The 22,827-nt window shown below is 41.1% G+C and overlaps 1 protein-coding gene and 1 pseudogene across 2 annotated transcripts; one reads left to right on the forward strand and one right to left on the reverse strand.

Annotated features, from left to right (window-relative positions):
* Positions 1 to 3,453: 3,453 nt before the first annotated feature.
* LOC122051892 (transcription factor PCF5-like) lies at positions 3,454 to 6,170 on the forward strand. Of its 2 annotated transcripts, none has more exons than XM_042613208.1 (2): positions 3,454 to 5,654; positions 5,716 to 6,170. In XM_042613208.1, the coding sequence occupies exon 1, from the start codon at positions 4,442 to 4,444 to the stop codon at positions 5,594 to 5,596; it is 1,155 nt and encodes a 384-aa protein (XP_042469142.1). In that variant the 5' UTR covers positions 3,454 to 4,441; the 3' UTR covers positions 5,597 to 5,654; positions 5,716 to 6,170. The 2 variants fall into 2 exon arrangements, with proteins under 2 accessions (XP_042469142.1, XP_042469143.1); XM_042613209.1 differs by having other exon boundaries at positions 5,880 to 6,170.
* A 16,303-nt stretch (positions 6,171 to 22,473) lies between these two features.
* Positions 22,474 to 22,545, reverse strand: LOC122054371 (annotated as a pseudogene).
* Between the last annotated feature and the right edge of the window lie 282 nt (positions 22,546 to 22,827).

Consider the following 22,827-nt stretch of genomic DNA (forward strand, 5'->3'; position numbering starts at 1 on the left):
TGGAGGCATCCTCGTGTTGAATCCAAATCCATCTCCGAATTCCATTTGAAGTTAAGCCTGGATGAAATCTTTGACTTGTTAAATTCTGATGCTTCAACTTCTTCACCCTCTAGCCTTGTTGCCCTTTCCGATGATGATTCCGGTGAAGAGCGACCTCACCCTGATACCACTTGCTTCTTTGATGATGATATGTAGCAGAAAATATTCAAGCAATACTAACAATTAGGATTTAACTTAGTATCCACCTCAAGAAGAGGTGACTAATCCAAGAATCTATACGTGACACACACTCCACTAATCAAAACACTCCTTCTCGGTAACTACTGAAGGTGGAGAAGCCTTGTACAAACTCTCAATATAAGAAGAAAGAAAAGGGAAGCAAATACAAGTAAAATCTTACAAGATTTACAACATAAAACTCTAACCCTAGCTTCTTCTTCTTGTGTAGAACACCTCTTGATCTTGGAAGAGCAGCAACACTTTGCTCCAAGAAAGTTTCAAGAACTGGCATGAATCTCGAAGAGTGATTGCTAGAAGTGGAGTGGAAGAACTGCGGAGAAAGACGCTCACCAACGGCTTTATCCTGTGCAACGGTCGCCTCCCAATAGACCAGCTGATAGATTGGGGAGGCTAAATCGATCGGCTGATCGATTCAGCCTTTTTCTGTGCTCCTAGGAAAATATCTGAATCGATCAACTAATCGATTCAGGTTTTCTCACGATCGTGCGAGAAAAACCAACCCCCAATCGATCGGCCGATCGATTGGAGGTGCCCAATCAATCGGCTGATCGATTGGGAAGCGTTCTATGCCTATAACAAAGGCTCCTAAGCGATCGACCGATCGATTGGGTCGCTGCTAGTCGCAGCATAGTGCCAATCGATCGGTTGTTCGATTGAACCACTGTTCAATCAATCGATTGATCGATTGGTCTTCCCTTGACTTGCTTAAACCAAGTCTAGAATCCCCAAATCCAACATCCTGTCAACCGTGACCTGTTGGAACCTCATGCCTAGCATCCAGTCAACCTTGACTTGCTAGGACTCCTTCACCAAGTGTTTGGTCAATCCCTTTGACCCACTTGGAATTTTCTCCTTGTGCCAAGTGTCTGGTCAATCTTGATCCACTTGGACTTACCATCTCATGCCAAGTGTCTGGTCCTCCATGACATACTTGGACTTCCACCAGATGTTCGGTCACTCTTGAGCCATCTGGATTTCTTCGTGCTAAGTATCTGGTCAATTCTTTGACCTACTTGGACTTCCCAACATCAGGTGTCCGGTCAACTTTGACCCACCTAAATTTCCATGTGCCTGGCTTCACTCACCAGGACTTACCATTTCCCTGACTTCACTCACCAGGACTTTCACCTAGCTTCACTCACTAGGATTTTTACCTAGCTTCACTCACCAATATTTTCCTCTACTTTGCTTCACTCACCAGGACTTTCACCTAGCTTCACTCATTATGACTTTCACCTAGCTTCACTCACTAGGATTTTCACCTGGTTTCACTCACCAGGATTTTCCTCTGCCTGGCTTCACTCACCAGGACTTTCACCTAGCTCCACTCACTAGGATTTTCAACTGGCTTCACTCACCAGGATTTTTCTCTGTTTGGCTTCACTCACCAAGACTTTCACTTAGCTTAACTCATTAGGATTTTCACCTAACTTTACACACCAAGATTTTCTTCTGTTTAGCTTCACTCACTAGGACTTCTAACTGTTTAACCTCCAATTAGGACTTTCCCAATTAAGTATCTGGTCAGCCTTGACCTACTTATCTCTTCTTCACACCAATCTGGTTAAACTCTGACCAAAGGAGAATTACACCAGCAATCTCCCTAATCAGACGATTGCACTTGTAATCTCCACGTATGTCAAATATCGAAACCCAAACATCAAGACTCAAGCTTGAGCCAACTCAAGCCTAGTCAACCTGGCAGTCAGAAGTCAAGGAGACGTGGCAGTCAGAAGTCAAGGAGACGTGGCAGTCAGGAGTCAAAGGGGCGTAGTAGTCAGAGGTCAAGGGGACGTGTCAGTGAGAGGTCAAGGCGACGTGGCAGTGAGAGGTCAAGGCGACGTGACAGTCAGCAGCTAGGGAAAGAAGAGGTAGGACCGTCTGATGACATCAACAACATGGTTCTCGGTCGGGTTCTCACAGACAAGATCCCAAATCTGAGACACCCTGGTCTGAAACATGGTGGGCAGTCGGGGTGATGCCTGACCTGCTCCGACTGGTCTGGTTTCCACAGCTCGGCTATATCCAGGCCTGGTACTCCCAGTAGGCTAACTACCGACCATCTTAAGCTTCCCCTATTCCTACTCGATCGAGATAGAATGTCGGGACAAAAGGCGCTACATGATAATAAGGTTAGGGAATCGTAATAGTCTGTCAGAGAATAACTGCTGTATATCATGGAATATTTCAACGGTTTACGGTCATCTACGAATAGAACCTTCTTCCAGCTCACAAAAGAGTGTCACGCGTCCTCCATCACTAAACAAGTCCTAATACTCAACATTCCCTGACATCAATCAGACTCTAAAGGTACGCACTGTCATATAAAAGGAAGGTACTATCCCTTGCGCAGGTACAATCTCAAGTACATTCACACTTGTCTTCTATTTTTCTTTCTCCTTCATACATTATTCTTCTAGAGAAAAAATACTTGTTTTGAGCGTCGGAGGGCCTGCTCCAGAGACTTTTTCCCTAGTTTCTGGCCTCTAACGTTCCGTGTGCTTGTCTGAGTATACGCCGAACTCAAGTACCGTCGGTTTAATCATTGTCGTCCGTCAGCATCACGTGAGGGTCCGTTCTTGTAGACGCATACGAGAAAAGTGTGCTAATCGCCTCTTTGTCAACGTCAGCAATAACTCATACGACCTTCAACTCAGATTTTGAACAAAATCAACTACAATATTCCATATTCCATATTTCATATTCCATATTCCATTAAACTCGTAGTCAACCATTGGAGCAAATTCAATCTCAGAAGAACAATCTGAGCAACTAAAATAAAGAGTGAGACGTCGGATATTTCATTACTATCTGAAGAATGTCAAAGCGATAGTTTAAGTAAAAGACAATCCAATGTATAATCTTTTCCATGAGAGAATGGGTATTTAGGAAAGGGCAAGAATGTGTTGGACATGTTGGTAATGTCAAGAGCAGTCATCATCTCCAGCACCTTGTCGAGTGGTGTTCTGTCGTTGTCGTCACACTTATGACTGGTTAAAACGCTGGAAAGGAAGGGAAAGATCTGAATCCAATTTGGTAAGTTATGGCGGAAGAAGACGGGGGAGAAGAGAAGTGATTGCCAAGTTACAACAGCCTGCCCTGTATGCATGTAAATTTCATGGGCAAAGGGAATCGTTGATGGTGGGAAAAGAAGGTGGCTTGTCTTTGGGCAAAGTTGGTGAAGACCCCCAAAAGAGGACTGAGTGAGGGAGGGAGGGAGGAAGTGGGAGGTTTGGTTTGTTTTTGGCTGCCGTGGGAGATGGCGTGAGATCACCAGGATCAATCTGACGCTTGTCTGTGTCCCTTCACCGCTCTCTGTCTGCTAGCTCTGTCCAAGCTGACAGGCATCGACAGCTTGTGTTCTTCTTTCAAGCAATAGGCTCAGGCCCACATCGAGCGAGCACCATCCACCCATGCATCCTTCTCGATCGTCCAACTAAAACCTAAAGCCGCGCTGTCCCTTTCCAGTACTCTAGCTCCTTCCATGTACCTTGCAGTCCAGTGCACAGCTTCTGTGTTTTGCTTTTCTCCACTTCCTGGACACTACAATGTGATAGCTGATGTCTTGTCCATGTCTCAGCTGGGGTCTTCGCCTTGGGTAGGAGGGAAAGCAGCAAGTTAGGCGCCCCGAGATCCGAGTGTAAGGAGTGGTGCTTTTTCTTTCATGCTCTTTGCTTTCATATCTCTCTGAAATAGAAATGGAAATGGAAATGGATGGCGGTGGTTTAAGGCTTTGGAGGTGTGGTGGTGGATTTTGGTGATAGAATTATGTGCTTTGGATGGCCAGACATTTTGGAAGCAGGAGGAACAGGACGAGTACAAGCATCAGCATCGCCATCGCGTGTCGCCAGTTTTGCGGCAAGAGGAGGAGAAGAAGCTACAAGGTAAGGCAACAAACAGCGCAAGTCGATTAGAGATTGGTTTGTAAGATCACTGAAAACTGGAAGAGGGAGGTGGGAAGGAGGAGAAGGATCTGGATCCGAGGAGAGCTCTGCGTCTTCAAGGTCCAGCAGGCGCAAAAGAAAGCGAAGACTCGGGAAAGGCACAGGAGCTCCAAGCACCGGCAAGGCCGCCGCTTCGTGGCTTCCAACTCCAATTCCACTTCAATAATCAAAATTACCCTTCCTTTTGGGGGTCGACGTCTTCTTCTTTAGCTGCTGCCACGGCTTCCTCTTCCGAGTATGCCTGCCTTCCTGAACGGATGGGGGAGGGCGACGGCCTCGGCTACGGCCAGCTGTCCTTCCTCCACCACCCGCCGCCGCGGCTGCCACAGACGCGGTCGAGGTGCGGAAGCAGGGTGAAGGGCGCGGCGGCGGGGGAAATCGTGGAGGCTCAGGGCGGCCATGTCGTGCGCGCTACCGGTCGCAAGGACCGCCACAGCAAGGTGTGCACCGCCAAGGGACCTCGCGAACGTCGTGTGCGCCTCTCCGCCCACACTGCCATCCAGTTCTACGACGTACAGGACCGGCTCGGTTACGACCGCCCAAGCAAGGCCGTCGATTGGCTAATCAAGAACGCCAAGGCCGCCATCGATGAGCTCGCTGAGCTGCCGACCTGGATCCCCACCGCCACTGTTGCTGTCGCCTCCTCCCACCCACCTTCCAATAATCAAGACGCCGTCACCGAGGACCCTGCCGACGCTGCTACCGCTTTTAACTTGGCCAGGGGCGGCGGCGGAGGAAATGTAAGTACCAGTTTTCTTCCTTCGTCCATGGACACCGACTCCATTGCCGACACATTCAAATCCTTCTTCCCGACGGCTGCAACTCCCGCCGTTACTTCGCCGCCATCTAGCTCTTCCATCGGCTTCCTGGCCTACTCTTCCGATCTCCCTCCGCGAGCTAGCAACCAAATCAATGACCTACGCCTCTCGCTCCAGTCCTTCCAAGATCCAATTCTTCACAATCCGGAGCCCGCCCACCACCACGGCCAATACCACTACAGCTCAGCTCATTTCCTACCCTCCGCGCAACTGGCCTTCGAGGCCGCAGCCTCCGCTAGTTGGGCCCAACAGGGCCGGCGCATTGTTCCATGGAATGTGGTGGAGGCGAGCGGCGGTAGCGCTGGATACGTTTTCAGCTTTCCGCCACCGCAGGCTGTGCCTCTGCACTCTGCGCTCGGCCACAACCAACTTGATTCTCAGAGGGGACCCCTTCAGTCCACCAACGCCCGCACTGTCCGCGCCTGGGCCAGCCCTATCGATGCCGCGACCGACCACCAGATGCAACCTCCGCCGATGTCCTCAATCGGATTCGCATCCGGTGCTGGCTTCTCAGGGTTCCGGATTCCAGAGCGGTTTCAGGGCAAAGGGGAGCACGACGGCGCCGCTGAAAAGCCGCCCTCTTGTTCCTCTTAATTCTCGCAACTGACAGATTAGTAAGAAGAGGAGACGGCCACCGATCTGCACCTCCCTGGTAATTCATATTCTTCTCATCGTCTTTCATCTACAAGATTTTCAACATCCTTCTTTTACAGTGACAGGATTCTCTTTGCTGCAAAAGGTTGGAACCGCCAACCTAGCGGCCCCCTTAACCCGGCCCTATAAGTATGAGAGGGAGTAAATCATGATGAATACGGGCCCAATTCATCGTGTCCAGCTATGACATGACGGTCTCAGACAGGATTCTCTTTGGCTTCAGTGCTTGGTGGCTGCCTCTCCTCTCTCTGTCATTTGCTTCAAATTCTTGTACGAACTGCAAAAACCTTCACTCCCGTCTTGTCATGTTTGATCTTTCATCTTGAGATCTTCAGTCTTGTCGTGTTTTTATTCTGGCTAAGCCAAAAGAGAGCTGCAGTGAAATGTTTGTTATATTTGGAAATGTTTTTTCTTCTCAGATTTGCGTTTGCAAGGTATAAAATATGTAGCTGTCCGTTTGGATTTAGATAAATTGTCATGGTGACAAGGAGATGGATGCTGACTCTGTAAGATGCTAACGGTCCGTTTACTAATTATGACTTTCTTGTTAGTGTAAAAGAATTAGCAATGGTGCCATAGCGTTGATGCTTTCGGTTGGTAACTTAATTTGGTAATAATAGATTATTTTATAAGTAGATTGTAGTAAATTAATTTTTTGAATGAATAAAAATTAATGTTCAATAAAGGATTAATCTGATATTATTAAATGGAAATTTAATTTACATAGAAGTTGGATTCATGAATATTAATTCGAGTATGTGAAACTATTGAGGAGTATAAAATTATAATTAATTTTTATTGATTAATCTATTGATGGATTAAAAGATTAATTATTATGAATATTAATTAATTGATTAATTAATATTTATAATAGATTAAGTAAATAGTTAATCAGATTAATCAATTAAATTAATTAATCATAATAAAAAGATTTAAGGGAAAAGACACCTTTCATATCCTTTCACCTCTTGGAAGAAACCTTTCATCTTTTGGGAGTAACCTTTTATTCCTATAAAATGAACCTCATTTCTTTTATTCAAAACACTCAATTCTCAAGTTATGATTTCTCCTCTTAGATTCTCTTCTCTTAAGAGTTTCAAGCCTTCGAAAGTTCGATAGGGCTCGAAAGTTGGAGTGCTCCTATTCGAGACGTAAGTTGTTGTATCTTGGGAGATGATTGTCAATAAGCCATAAGCACCTGGGCGGGACAATATCATCTTATGAAAAGAAGGCCTAGTCTTCACCTCGATCTTAATACTCTTATCCTTAGGGATAAGTTTATCCAAAGGGGTTGTGTCATATCCGAAGGGATAACTCGACGACTGATGAGATTAGGTCAGTAGCGATGATATCAAGAAGGGTATGTCTCTTACCCGAAGGGGTACTTCAATAACCGAAAGAGAATGTCGAGAGTATAAATGGGGCAAGATCCACATCGCCATACTGAGCTCCACCGGTTAGAGTCATCGACTCATCGTTGAGATAACTAATCGAGTCCATCTGTTGGATCTCAACACTGAAGATGAATATACCCATATTTTTCTTAGAGAAAAATATCCAACAATCTTAAGATGATATTAGCAATTATGGCGAACATGAGTCCCACTCTTACTAGAGAGAAATTGGAGAAATTCTCCATAATTATCTTCAAGCGATGACAATAAAAGACACTATATTACTTGAAGAAAATGTATTTTTTAAGGTTACTATCAAAAGATGTCCTAGCACATCTAAAAGTGAACCTTAAGTAATGTTAGAGTTACTTGCAAGGAAGAATAAAATTTTCCTATGTGAGAACCATGCCTGAAAAGGATGGACAACAAAATTATACCATGGATATAATGATGGCCAAGGCTTTGTGGGGTCATTTGACTAAAGTCATAAAGTTGACGATAGTGAGTTTAAACTATCCAAAACAAGGGGCTAATGAAGGTCTTTGGATAGAAGATCAAGCCCACTTAGTAAAAATCTAGACTTGAGTATAACTCAATATGAACTAAGTGGAGGTCAAAATAGATGAGTTAGAAGGATTGCATTACATGTGTTGCAAGTGACTAAAAATTGAGTCAAGTGTCTCACGAAGAATAAATGCAATCATGGTTAGCACTCCAATCAAACGACTACAGCTATATCTTGATAAGATTGGAAGACCAAGGGATGTATACTTCTTGATTCGAGTATCTCTCGAAGAGTAATACAATCTTGGTCAGCACTCCAATCAGACAACCACAACTTTGGCTCGATAAGATTAGAAGACCAAGGAATGTATACTTCTTGAGTTGAATATCTCTCGAAGAGTAATCCAATCTTGGTCAGTACTCTAATCAAACGACCGCAGCCTTGTCTCAATGAGATTAGAAGACCAAGAGATGTATACTTCTTGAATCGAATATCTCTCGAAGAGTAGTACAATCCTGGTCAGCACTCCAATCAGACGATCGCAGTTTGGCTCGATAAGATTGGAAAATCAAGGGATGTATACTTCTTGAGTCGAGTATCTCTCGAAGAATAATACGATCCTGGTCATCACTCCAATCAAACGACCACAGCTTTAGTTCTATAAGATTGGAAGACCAAAAGATGTGTGCTTCTTGAGTCGAGTATCTCTCTAAGAGTAATACAATCCTGGTCAACACTCCAATTAGACGATCATAGCTCTAGCTAAGTGAAATTGGAAGACAAAGTGATGCATACTTTCAAAATTGAGCACTTTTTTTTTTGACAACAAGTGTAATCGTGATCATCATCCTGATTAGACAATTGTAGTTTTAACTCGGTGAAATCAGAAGATTGGAGTTATGGAGACTTGCTTTTAAGCAAGATTGAGGCCCTTGAAGGGTTTTATAAAACACTAGAAATGTTGTTGGAAAAATTAACTAAGCAAGATCATCCATGGTGATTGAGGGAGAGAACGCAGGATATTGCTCAAGGAATATTTCTCAGGGAAGAGCAACATTCCAATAATTGACTATATCACATTCATCTCAATTTAAAAATGGTGGCTTAAATATTGAGGAGATGATAAAAGCTATGTTGATATGTTTTGGATTTATCTTGGAAATTGTCCCCTTGGTAAACTATAAGCCCTAGTGAGATAGAAATGAAAAATTTCTATAAGGCATTGAAAGATCATGAACCTTCTAATGTGAGGGTTAACCACTGTACCAATATATATGATACATTATGATATCTAAGAAATTATGAGAAGGGCACTAGTGTAAAATGGTAAGTTTGTAAATGACTTAATACCATTAAAGTAGTAGATCTCTAGTGGTAAAATCTCCATTGAATATGAAGAATTATGCAGATTCGTTAGACCTACCAAGAGATCAATTATACTGCATGTCTAGGAGAATAAGTCTAAAACTCAACATTTAAATCGAGTAGTGGTAACCCAACCATGTTGACTGGAGATCCCAAGATCATGGTTCAAAAGGGACAACTAAGCTATAAGATTTGAGGCACCTAGGAGAAATTTCTCCAACTCATTCTTGGAGACAAAAGGTGTAACCTGTGAAATAAGTAAAGGATGAACAAAAGTTCTTAATGATTCTTATATTATACTGTAAAGGGTATAATAGGGTATTGCAGGATACTCTTAATAGGAGGTCACATATATAAGTGTGAAGATGGGTCACTTCAATGAAACACTTATGAATCCCAAGCTTTGTTCATGGCTAAAACGGACACGATAGAGAACTAGTAAAAGTTTAGGGGGCTATTGTGTGGATATGATTGTCTTGGTTTACACCAACGACTAAACAATTCAAGATATAGTTCATTGGGCAACCAATTAAATCTGATCGTATTCCACTACGAAAGCTTCAAAGTCACAAGCTACCTCTTCTGATGCAATAGTATTTTGAGGAAACTCTTGTTTGAGACTTGAAACTTATCTATAATTTCCATTCATGTGAGGAATTGTTAGAAAATTAGTTTGGTGACTAATAGGGATAAGAAGGTTATTTCGCGAGTAAACCGTCATAAACTAATTTCTCGAGTGAATGAGAAATTAATATCTAATGAAGGGTTGGTCGGATATAATCAGACAAAAATTTGATTCGCATTCGAGTTGGATTCATGGATGAATTCTAACTAGAGTATGTGGAACCATTGAGGGGGATGAAATTATAATTAATTTCATTGATTAATTTGTTGATAGATTAAAAGATTAACCATTGTGATATTAATTAATATTTATAATAGGTTAAGTAAATAGTTAATCATATTAATCAATTAAATTAATTAATCTTAATGTAAATGTTTAAGGGAAAAGACACCTCTCATATCCTTTCACCTCTTAGAAGAAACTTTTCATCTCTTGGAAGTAACTCTTCATCCCTATAAAACAAACCTCATTCCTTTCACTCAAAATACTCAATTCTCAAATTGTGAATTCTCCTCTTGGGTTCTCTTTTTTCTTTTCTCTCTTACAAATTTCAAGGCTTCGAAAGTTCGACAGGGCTCGAAATTTATAGAGTACTCCTATTTCGAGATGCAAGTTATTGTATCTTGGGAGATGATTACCAATAAACTGTAAGCACCTGGGTGGGCCAATATCGACTTAAGGAAAGACGGCCTAGTCTTCACCTTGACCTTAATGCTCTTATTCTTAGGGATAAGTTTACCCAAAGAGGTTGTGTCGATGTCCGAAGGGATAACTCAAAGACTGACTTGATTAGGTCGGTAGCCAAGATACCAAGAAGGGTATGTCTCTTATCTAAAGAGATACTTTGATAACCGAAAAGAGATGTCGAGAATATAAATAAGACAAGGTCCACATTGTCATACCGAGTTCTTATCAATTTATCGTTCAGATGACTAATTAGGCTCATCTGTTGGATCTCAATATTGAAGATGAATATACTCATATTTTTCTTAGAGAAAAATATCCAACACTTTCTTTCATGGGCAATACTCAAATTATAAAAATCGCCAAAAGATGTTTTTTTTAAAAAAAAAATCAAAACCTTATCTAATGTTGTTTTACAATTATAACGTGATAACTACTACAATATGTAAAAAAATATCTAAAAATTATTGAATAGCTATGATAATGTTGTTCTTTGTTTTCAATGTTATTGTAACAATTAGTTTTAGTTCTTATAATATATAGAAGCTACTGTAGTTGTTATAATAAGTAGATAACTTGTTCAAAATAATTTTAATTAAATTAAAGTATTTTTGATAAAATTTAAATAATTTGATTAAGTTGATAAAAAAATATTTTGATATAATAATATTTATAATTTAGAATTTAGACTTTAATAATTAGAGTTTAATTATAATTGTGTAGCAATTATCGGTAATTGCTACCATGTGTATAAATTACTTGATAGTTGCTATAATATGAAAATTTAATTATTAACTTTAATCAAACTTAATACACATAAATCACTATTATATCAAAAAAAATATCAACTTAGTTAAAAATATTTAACTTTATCAAAATCATTTTAAAATAGTTGTAATTAAATTCTTAGTCTTAAACCATAAATCCTAACCTTAAAATCACTTAAAAATAATTGTAACAACTACTAAGTAGCTTCTATACGTTGTAGCAATTATTGTAGCAGCTATTGGTAATTGCTATAACACTTTTATGTTAGTTCTTGTAAAAAATCTAAGCCGTATGAATTTTAAAACATAATTAAAGAACTCACATATAGGAAATACAGTAACAAGAAGATCTAGTTTCATCAATTAAACATGGCACAAGAAAGTAAATGCATAAACATAATGGCAAAGAACTTGATTGAAGAGCCATGTCTTTGTTCTTTAGCGTCGTCTAGAAGATCCTGAGGAAAAAGTAGTGGAAGCAAATGGGGAGGATCTTCCAAGGGGCTTAGGGGAAAGCTTCTTGTCAATGGGGAACAAGAAACTAGATCAAGATGATATCCTAAATCCTTGAGGACCTCCCATTTATATAGAAATTCAATCCGTTATCAGCCCATAGATAATAACAGATTGGTATAAAGGGTTCTATACATTAAACGCACATCTAATAATTTGATATCCAATAACCTTAAGTTAGATTACTTAACAGATTTTGGTATCGCAAGTCTCTTAAATCACATGTGAGCCCACCTTAAGGTATATTAAATCCAACAATCTCCCACTTGGATTATATGTGATTATAAAGACGAATGTAACTTTAGTTGATATCATACTTTATGGATACAAGATGCCTTTGTAAACAATCTGGTCTATTAAGTTATTGGTATAGGACTAAAGAGGTCATAGCTACTGCATATAATCATAACAAACCCCAACAATAATCACAATACCAGTGTCATTAATGATATAGACCAAAATGTAGATCTGTAGGGTGAAAATTATATGAAATGTGATCAATACATGTCAATTTCCAACTGGTCCTAAGTGACCTAAAAGGACTGATCATATTTGTAAATACCGTATGCTAAATTGCAATAGCAAATCGTGATCTAAAACTTATGATTCCTAAATAGAATCTATATCATATTTACAAATATCAAATGTTAAACAAAAGTAGTAAATCATGATATTGTATTTCAAAGTGTCCAACAAACAAATAAAATTCCATAAATGCTTTAAACTTTTAAGTATATACAATAATCAAAATAAAATGTTTAACTTTATTATCAAATATATAACAATAAATACAGACTCCCACTAGATGAGTTCTTCTTCCATAAGAAGGACTCTTATATCCACAACATGTGCATGAAATATATTAGGAACCAAACCTTTGGTGAGTGGATCAGTCAACATAGAATCTGTGATGATGTGTTCTACCATGATCTGACAACTTTGAACTCTTTCTTTAACCACTAGAAATTTGATGTCGATGTGCTTGGACTTCGACGAACTGCGGTTGTTCTTGACATAAAGTTTTGTGGCTTTATTATCATAGTAGAACCTCAATGGCAATTCCATGATTGAATGATTCATAGCATGCTATCAACTCTACCTCTATAGTAGAAGTTGTTGGTGTAATATCCCTTAGGTTAAGGTTGACCTGGTTGACCAAGCTTGAGTCTTGGTTTGGGTTTCGATTTTTGACAATGCAGTTGTTCATTTGGGGAGATTGTTTGGTGCAATTCCCCTCTGATCAGGGTCTGATCAGTTCGGTTGGAGAAGAGTCAAGTGGGTCAAGGTTGACCAGATACTTGACTGGGAAGTCCTAACTGGGATGTTAGGCAGAATAGAAGTCCTGGTGAGTGAAACCAGGCAGATGAAAGTCCTGGTGAGTGAAGCCAGGCAGAAGGGAAAATCCTAGTGAGTGAAGCTAGGTGAAAGTCCTGGTGAGTGAAGCCAGGCAGAGGAAAATCTTGGTGAGTGAAGCCAGGTGAAAATCCTAGTGAGTGAAGGTAGGTGAAAGTCCTGGTGAGTGAAGCCAGGCAGAGGAGAAGTCCTAGTAAGTGAAGCTAGGCAGAATAGAAGTCCTGGTGAGTGAAGCCAGGCACGGGGGAAATCCAGATGGGTCAAGGTTGACCAGACATCTGGTGAAAGTCCAAGTAGGTCAAAGGATTGACCGGATACTTGGCATAATGAAGAAAAGTCTAAGTGGGTCAAAGGGATTGATCGGAAACTTGGTGAGGGAGTCCTAGCAGATCAAGGGTGACCGGATGTTAGACATGATGAACCAACAGGTCATGGATTGACCGGATGTTGGTTTGGAGGCTTTGGGACTTGGTTTTGGGCAAAAACCAACAGCTAGGTCGATCAACCGATCGATTGGCTGGAGCCCAATCGATTGGCCGATTGATTAGGGTGTCCCCGCGAGAAGCCTTCATCCCAATCGATCAGTGGATCGATTGGGAGGAAGCCGCGAACACACAGAACGCTTCTGGATCGATCAGTGGATCGATCTAGAGGTCCCAATCGATCAGTGGATCGCTTAGGAAGGTGCGTGTTGTCGCGATAAGCCCTGGATCGATCAGCTGATCGATCCAGGCAAATTCCTAGAGCTCAGAGGCGCTCTGGATCGATCCGTTGATCGATCCAAAGCCTCCCCGATCAATTGGGAGCAATCCAATCGATCGGGATTCGACCGTTAGCGTCGATTTAAGCCGCAGACGTTCGTTTCCTTCGGCATTGCTTGCACTGTTCTCTCCCGATACTCTCCAGCAACTCCACAGCTCTCTCCAAGCTCCAGATCGCCAGTTCTTGAAGATTCTTGGAGGCTCTTCCAAGTCAAGAGGCGGATCAAAGGCTACAACAAGAAGTTAGGGTTAGAGTTTTTATTGTACATCTTGTAAGCTCTTGCTTATCTTGTATTTCCCTTTCTTCTTCTTGTATTGAGAGTGTTGTAGGGCTTCTCCGCCTTTGGTAGTTACCATAAAGGAGTGTTATTTTTAGTGGAGGGTGCGTGAGTAGGTGTGGATCCTTGGACTAGTCACCTCTTGTGAGGTGGATACCAAGTAAACCCTCCTTGTTAGCGTTGTATGTTTTTGTTTCTTGTATTTCCGCTGCAGACCATTGAAGAAACAAAATACGACGAGCACCTAGCGCGCGACGAGCTATTCACCCCCCTCTAGCTACTTTTCGGTCCCAACAAGTGGTATCAGAGTGAGGTCGCTATTCACCGGAATCATCGCCGGAAGGGGCAAACAAAACAAGCAAAGCTAGAGGGTGAAGAAGTTGGAGCAAAATCACCAAAGTCAAAGAATTCAAGAAGCTTAACTTCAAGATGTCATTCCAAGATGGACTTGGATTTGACACAAGGGTGGCTCCACCGTACACATCTATAAGCTTCGATCTTTGGAAATCAATGATTGAAAACTTCTTAATGGTGGAGATAGAGCAATGGTTTGCTCTTATGGAAGGCTTCGAAGCTCCAACAAATTCAAAGGGAAAAGTTCTCAAGAGGAGCAAATGGAGCCCGGAGAAAGTCCAAAGGTGCGAAGCAAATGACAAGGTAACCAAATTATTGGTTAATTTATTACCTAGCACAATTCTATGCAAAATTGGAGAGTTTAAGGATGCCAAGGAGCTATGGAGCAAGTTGGCATCAATTCATGAGATCCCCTCCACTGTACCAAATCAAGAGAAATCTAAAGAGGGCGACTCATTGGAGCAATATCAAGAGGAAGAGGACTCCGAGGTTGAGATATGCTCAACTTTCAAAGAAGAAGTCCAAGAAGCCTCATCTTCAACGAAATGCAATGAAGAGGGCAAGGAGGGAGCATACTCCTTGTTCCATGTACAAGATGAAGATGAAGAAGCCTCCACCTCTAGGATTGAGGGGGAGCAAATTTCGGTGACACCGGATCAAGGAGAAGAAGAAACCTCCACATCCGGGTCAAAAGAAGAAGAGGATGAAGGAGTATCCACCTCCACAAGTCAAGCTAAGTCAAATGGAGGAGCATCACTATCGGATCAAGAGGAAGCCTCTACATCTACATCACATGTAGGACCAAGTGTTATCCCTACATGTGAAGGTATAAATATTTCAATTAAAAATAAAAATCATATTATATGTTTTGAGTGTAGGAAGAATGGGCACTACAAGAGAAAGTGTCCTAAATTGGCCAAGAAGAAGGGCCAAGTGGCACAAAAAGGCAAGGAGAAGGCCAAGGAGACCATCCCTGGAACAAAGAAGAGCAAGGAGCACATTGTGTGCTTCTTGTGCAACCAAAAGGGGCATACCGAAGTCAATGCCCTAAGGGGAAGAATGTGGTCAAGGCTCAAGGAGGAAGCTTAATTCAAGGGGGAGCCTCCAAGATAAAAAGAAAGGTATCTTTTATTGAGCCTACCCCTTTAAATTATGGTAAAAAGGATGATAATTCTAATTTATATCATTTCAATGCTATTTACCATGAAAATAGGAGGCATGATAAAATTAAAGAAAATCATGTAGCTTATCATGCTAAGACCTCTCAGCTTAGGTTTAGAAAGGTAGATAAGAACTTAGGCAAGAACCCTAAGGATTCTAGGTATGTGCCTAAGAAGAAGAAAAATCAAGGTTTTAGTGAAAAACCTAAGGTTGAAGAATTATGGAAGGAAAATCAAGTCTTGAGGTCAAGACTTGACAAATTAGAGAGGACTCTTAGAAAAATCATAAATATGACACAAGGGTCCAAGAGTCAAAACCTAGGTCTAGAAGTAGCAAAGTCATCCAATGGTCATAAGGGTTTGGGATACAAACCTAAAATCAAGAAGGATGTAATTTCTTACCATAGGGTTCCATATAGCTATGGAACCAACCTTAGGCCTAGTGGGCAAGCCAAAAATACTAGGGAAGTTTTCCGTAAGAGTATTTTTGCAACAAATGTGACTAAGACTCCTAAGAAGTCTAAGAAAGTCACAAAGAAGGTCACAAGGGTAGCAATCCCTAGGGTTGACCTAGAAAATGTGACCAAGGCTTCTAAGAAGCCAAACAAGGTCACTAGGAAGGTATCTAGGGAAGTTATCCCTAGTGAATACCTAGAGCATCCAAGGAGCTCCAATAGGTTTTGGGTTCCTAGGAGCATTTTCTCTATCCCATAGATGGGTTAGAGAGTGTCAACTCTAAGAAGAAGGGTAGTTAACCCAACTTTGAAGAAATTGACACTCAAGGAGCATTTTCAAGATTATTATTAATCTTTGAAAATGAAATGGATTTATGAGTTACTCTTTGAAAGAGTAATATGTGCCAAATTTGAGAAGTATTGATCTTATTTTAAAATGACACATACTGGGAAAACATAAGGAAATACCAAGTTTGGATTTTGGTATTTTCTTAGTGCTACTCTTGTGGAGAAATGAAATATGCCAACATTTGAGGAATAAGTTTAATTTCAATTGGCATAAATTAATCAAGAGAATTAGAAATGTCAATTTAGGTTTTGGCAAATTTCTTGAAGCACTTTGGGCAATCTAGTTTAGATTTTAAGTTAGCCAAGATTAAGGATACTTAGATAGGTAATCTAGGTATTTTATTTATGCTAACTTGCCATGATTTGCTTGCCATTATATGTCATGCTATCATGATTATTTTTACATTCATGACTTACTATGAAAAACATAAAAATATCATGTCATGACATACATACATCATGTAGTTATAGGAAATTTTATTTTGAAAATTATTTCTTTTTGATGTATGCCATAACATTATCATGCATTATGTTTATTTCCTTAAAATAGGGACTAAAGGCATTTATCAACAAGTATCAACAGTGGCAACAGTGGCAACAAGTTGATAACAAGTGGTACAAGTGTATCAACAAGTGACATCCTAGGTGGATGTTCATATCCACAAAATGCCTAGATAGAGATGCATGATTCCTAGAGTAGGGCAAAACCAAATTTTACATCTCACAAAGATCCATAAGGTGACTTGTATGTGTTTTAATGCACATTAGATACAAGTGAGATGTTAGGATGATGAACAAAGCTCAAGATGTTGATTTAGTGCATTCTTTTGAGTTTTAAGTTCATCAAAACACATAGTATGTGTTTTTCCATCATTGGGAAAGCTAATGTACAAGTTATGTGCATTAAGCCCAAAGAACATGGTGGGATATTGGTTTTAAAAATCATTTTAAAATGCTTTTGGAAAACCTTGGTGAAGGCTATCTTTTGATAGTAATCACCATTGAATAGTTAGACACAAACTTGAAAAAAATACTAAAGTTTTTGCAAGTTTTCAAGTTTGTGTCAATCTTTGAAAATATGATGTATTTTCTTAGAAAACTATTTTTCCTTGAAAATATATACCCTAAATAATGTCTACACGAATTTTTATAATTTTTAGAATTTTATAGAATTTTCTAGGGGTTTCTGAAGTTGGCTGAAATGAAATTTCAGCAACTATCAGACCTCAATCGATCACCCGATCAATTGAAGGGTCTCAATTGATCGTGCGATCGATTGAGAATAGGCTTCTCGCGAACAGAAGCCGTCTGGATCGATCCACTGATCGATCCATCCCTCCTGAATCGATCAGTGGATCGATTCAACATGGTCCGATCGATTGGGACCCAACTCCAATCGATCGAAGTTGCTGATTTTGGCTGGTAAAGCCTGATTTCAGCATTTTTGAACCATGGTTAGTCTAGGTAACCATTCCAAACCCTTAAAATACACTTGTATACATAAAAAGGGTGTTTTCATGTTGAAAACAAGGATAGATTGGTTAAGGGAAACTAAGTAGAAGTTTATGTTGAGGTTTGCTTCAAATATTGAATATTTGAACCTCAAAACTTCTAAAATTGGGTTTCCTAAAGGTTTAGGGATTCCAAGTCATTGTTGGTGCAATGACAGAAGTTACCACCATGTCTTTAGGGGGAGGGACTCTTTAAAGACATGAAAACTATTTTTTTTCATGAACCTTGGAAGGTGGTTAACCTTCTTTTCAGAACATGCTCAAGGTTGAGCGTTTGAACTTTAATGGGGAGTGGATATCCTCATTGTTCAAGTGGTTTAAGTTAAAAATGCTCAAGGATGGGCATTTGACTACATTAGGGGGAGAATGTAGGGTTAAAGATAATGAAGGGTATGAGACTTTCATTATCGTGTTGATCACAACGAGTAAAGTTGTGAATAATGATGAGCAACTCTTCAGGGGGAGAGTCTCAAAGGGGAAAGTTTTCAACAAATGAATTTGTTGATGTGTGCCCAAAGATGGGGCATTTGTTGATGTGTGTCAATAGGGGGAGAATGAAGGGTTTAAGTTAGGACTTAATTACCTAGAGGAATTTTGCCCTCTTAGGAGGAGAATGAAGGGTTTAACTTATGCCTACATTACCTAGGTGGCATGAAGGAGGTTGAGGCTATGAGATTAGCCTAACTTAAACGTGGTATTGTCAAACATCAAAAAGGGGGAGATTGTTGGTGCAATATTCCTCAGGTCAAGGCTGACCTGGTTGACCAAGCTTGAGTCTTGGTTTGGGTTTCGATTTTTGACAATGCAGTTGTTCATTTGGGGAGATTGTTTGGTGCAATTCCCCTCTGATCAGGGTCTGATCAGTTCGGTTGGAGAAGAGTCAAGTAGGTCAAGGTTGACCAGATACTTGACTGGGAAGTCCTAACTGGGATGTTAGGCAGAATAGAAGTCCTGGTGATTGAAGTCAGGCAGATGAAAGTCCTGGTGAGTGAAGCCAGGCAGAAGAGAAAATCCTAGTGAGTGAAGCTAGGTGAAAGTCCTGGTGAGTGAAGCCAGGCAGAGGAAAATCCTGGTGAGTGAAGCCAGGTGAAAATCCTAGTGAGTGAAGGTAGGTGAAAGTCCTGGTGAGTGAAGCCAGACAGAAGAGAAGTCCTAGTGAGTGAAGCTAGGTAGAATAGAAGTCCTGGTAAGTGAAGCCAGGCACGGGGGAAATCCAGATGGATCAAGGTTGACCTGACATCTGGTGAAAGTCCAAGTAGGTCAAAGGATTGACCGGATACTTGGCATGATGAAGAAAAGTCCAAGTGGGTCAAAAGGATTGACTGGACACTTGGTGAGGGAGTCCTAACAGATCAAGGGTGACCGGATGCTAGACATGATGAACCAACAGGTCATGGATTGACCGGATGTTGGTTTGGGGGCTTTGGGACTTGATTTTGGGAAAAAACCAACAGCTGGGTCGATTAACTGATAGATTGGCTGGAGCCCAATCAATTGGCCGATCGATTGGGGTGTCCCCGCGAGAAGCCTTCGTCCCAATCAATCAGTGGATCGATTGGGAGGAAGTCGCGAACACACAGAACGCTTATGGATCGATCAGTGGATCGATCTAGAGGTCCCAATCGATCAGTGGATCGCTTAGGAAGGTGCATGTTGTCGCGATAAGCCCTGGATCGATCAGCTGATCGATCCAGGTAAATTCCTAGAGCTCAGAGGCGCTCTGGATCGATCCATTGATCGATCCAAAGCCTCCCCGATCGATTGGGAGCAATCCAATCGATCGAGATTCGACTGTTAGCGTCGATTTAAGCCGCAGACGTTCGTTTCCTTCGGCATTGCTTGCACTGTTCTCTCCCGATACTCTCCAGCAACTCCACAGCTCTCTCCAAGCTCCAGATCGCCAGTTCTTGAAGATTCTTAGAGGCTCTTCCAAGTCAAGAGGCGGATCAAAGGCTACAACAAGAAGTTAGGGTTAGGGTTTTTATTGTACATCTTGTAAACTCTTGCTTATCTTGTATTTCCCTTTCGTCTTCTTGTATTGAGAGTGTTGTAGAGCTTCTCCGCCTTTGGTAGTTACCATAAAGGAGTGTTATTTTTAGTGGAGGGTGCGTGAGTAGGTGTGGATCCTTGGACTAGTCACCTCTTGTGAGGTGGATACCAAGTAAACCCTCCTTGTTAGCGTTGTATGTGTTTGTTTCTTGTATTTCCGCTGCAGACCATTGAAGAAACAAAATACGACGAGCACCTAGCGCGCGAAGAGCTATTCACCCCCCTCTAGTTACTTTTCGGTCCCAACAGAATTAGCTATTAGCGTCTGCTTGCTACTCTTCCAAGATATAGCTCCTCTAGTTAGTGATGTGTGTAGATATTATAATTGTTTATGCATGTTTTAACGCATATTCACTTGCTTTATTTGTATATATTCTTTGCATGATCATCTCTCTTATCGTTTATTCAGTATTTATTACTCTTTTATCGAAGATCTGCTCTTTGTTTTGTTTTATGTTGACAGGGATAACTTTTGGAGCAAAAACGATGATTATCAATGCACCGGAGCAAAGTAGAGCACGACCGTGCAACCCTGTATGGCTGTTTGGACATTCTAGATAGAGAGAAGAGCACGGCCGTGCAACCCTGCACAGTCGTGTGGTCATTCCCCGAGAGAAAGCAGAGCACAGCCGTTCAACCTTGCACGGTCGTGCAACCCTCCACGACCGTGTGGCCATTACAGATAGAGAGCAGAGCACGACCATGCAACCCTACACAGCTGTGTGGTCATTCCCCGAGAGAAATCAGAGCATGGTCATGCAACGTTGCACGACCGTGCCTCATAACCAGTAGCCAAGATCCACACGACCGTGTGAACCTCACACGACCATAAAGTACAGCCCGAGCCAAAGCAAGACACGGGCATGCAGATGTGGCACAGTCATGCCACTTAACCCGAAGAGAAGAAGAGCTTGGTCGTGCGGATGTCGCACGGCCATGGCACGGGTCGCGCGGTGCCCGTGCCCTAGCCTATATAAAGGCTTTTAACTCTTCTCCTTAGGGGGGAGGGAGGTGAGTCATTAGAAGAGATTTACCTTGGTGCCATTCCACATTATCCTGTACCTCCGTTCAACAATCCGAGATCACCTTCATCACCGTATCAACTCTAGAAGCAAAGGATTGGATTCGAAGATTACTCAATGTTATTGGATAAACATCTCTTCTCTTTCTCTCTTATCGTTTGAGGATTGTATGCTTACTTATATTATGTCTTTGGGTTTTTCTCCTGCATCTATGGAGCAGATTCTTTGTTCTAGGATTAGGGAGTAGTTGTGGATAGGGTTTGATGTAAGACTCATGTTTATGCATTTACTCATTGGATGATTTCGCTTGCCTTGTTTCTATTTGATATGCATGAGACTTGTTGCTGAGATTACCTTGTCATATTAGTTGATTGTGTAGGAATTGTTAATTTCGTAAAGAGATGATCTTAGATCGTATACCCGAGGGGTCCTAGTGACAAGGGTAACCCGTTCACGGACATCTAGAATACTCCCTTGAAAGGAGAGGTAATTTCTCCACAAGGAAGTAAGAGACCAAACCAAACCCCTATCTCTATCCCTAATGATACCGATTAGATTTGTATTATTGTGATCTACCGAGGCACCCTAGTGACAGGAGTTTACCGTAACAGGATTTCACAAGGATCTTCTCTGTTTAGTGCTTAAGGATAGTAGCTTTAACTTTCGGTGAATGCATGTCGATTGAAAATGAGGAAAAGATAGAGCATGATACATCAGGTTCTACCACAATGAAATCGAACTCCTAGAACTCTTCCCAAGCCAATTTAACCTTTCTCTTTTTTTTCTAGTCCTCACATCTACTTCCCCATTTCCTTTCTTCCTAAGAAATAGTTAACTTACAACCAACGGTAGTTTAGCTAATTCTACGTGAACTATCGCTAGTGCTTATAACCAGTCCTCGTGGGATCGATAATCTTTTATTACTGATGACGTACCCATGCACTTGCAGAAGTATAACAAGTTTTTGGCGCCATTGCCAGGGACTGTGTCTATAACATTAGTGAAAATCATATTGGATTAGACTAGACTTTATTTTTCTTTATTTCACTTTACTTTCTACATTTTTATTAAAATGCTAAAAAAACATAAAAAAAGGGAAAATTATATTTTAACTCTGTATTTACACTTGGATTATTCAATATCTTGTTCTTGCATGCGAAGAGCTAATCTTTCAGGAGAGCTTTTGCCGTTCGATCCAGAAATTGATAGAACTTTCCTGAGGAGATGAAACTTGCAGAAACTCCAAGTAGAAGAAGAAACTTCTGAAATGGCTAACAAACTTTTGAAGGATTACACAGCACTGAATGCACGAGGGCTTCGGTCTAGCATCACCCGACCACCAATTGAAGCCAACAATTTTGAAATCAAGCCTGCAGTGATCCACATGGTCCAGCAAAATCAATTTGGAGGAGGACCGTACGACGATCCAAATCATCACTTGGAGCTTTTCTTTGAGATCTGCAGTACTATGAAAGTAAATGGGGTCCCTCCAAAAATAGTAAGGTTACTTCTTTTTGGATTTTTCCTGAAAGACAGAGCCAAGCAGTGGTTTAATTCTCTACCAGCAAATAGCATAACATCTTGGGATCAGTGTGAGTAGAAATTTTTGAACAAATTTTACCCGCCGAGTAAAACTGCACACATGAATAATTTAATTGCAAGCTTTAACAGATAGACTCAGAATCACTATTTGAAGCATGGGATAGATTCAAAAGTATGTTGAGACAGTGCCCCCATCATGGCCTCGAGAAGTGGTTGGTGCTACACACGTTCTACAATGGAATCAACTACCACACGAATGTGTCCCTCGATTTTACAGCAGGAGGGGCGTTAATGAACAAGAGCCTTGATGAAGCTGAAGAGATCATAGAAAATGTTGCACAGAACCACCATCAATGGGCAATTGAAAGATCTAGAGGTTCTTTCTCTGAGAATCCAATGAAGGCATCAGGAAAATTCGACGTAGATGCAGTCACGCTCATGTCTACAAAGCTGGATGCTCTGACCAAGAAGCTTGAGACCATGGG

This window comes from Zingiber officinale, chromosome 3A (assembly GCF_018446385.1).
Source record: "Zingiber officinale cultivar Zhangliang chromosome 3A, Zo_v1.1, whole genome shotgun sequence".
Classification (NCBI taxonomy): Eukaryota; Viridiplantae; Streptophyta; class Magnoliopsida; order Zingiberales; family Zingiberaceae; genus Zingiber; species Zingiber officinale.

Coding starts and splice junctions, on each gene's coding strand:
- LOC122051892 (XM_042613208.1), top strand. CDS start 4,442: ATGGGGGAGGGCGACGGCCTCGGCTACGGCCAGCTGTCCTTCCTCCAC.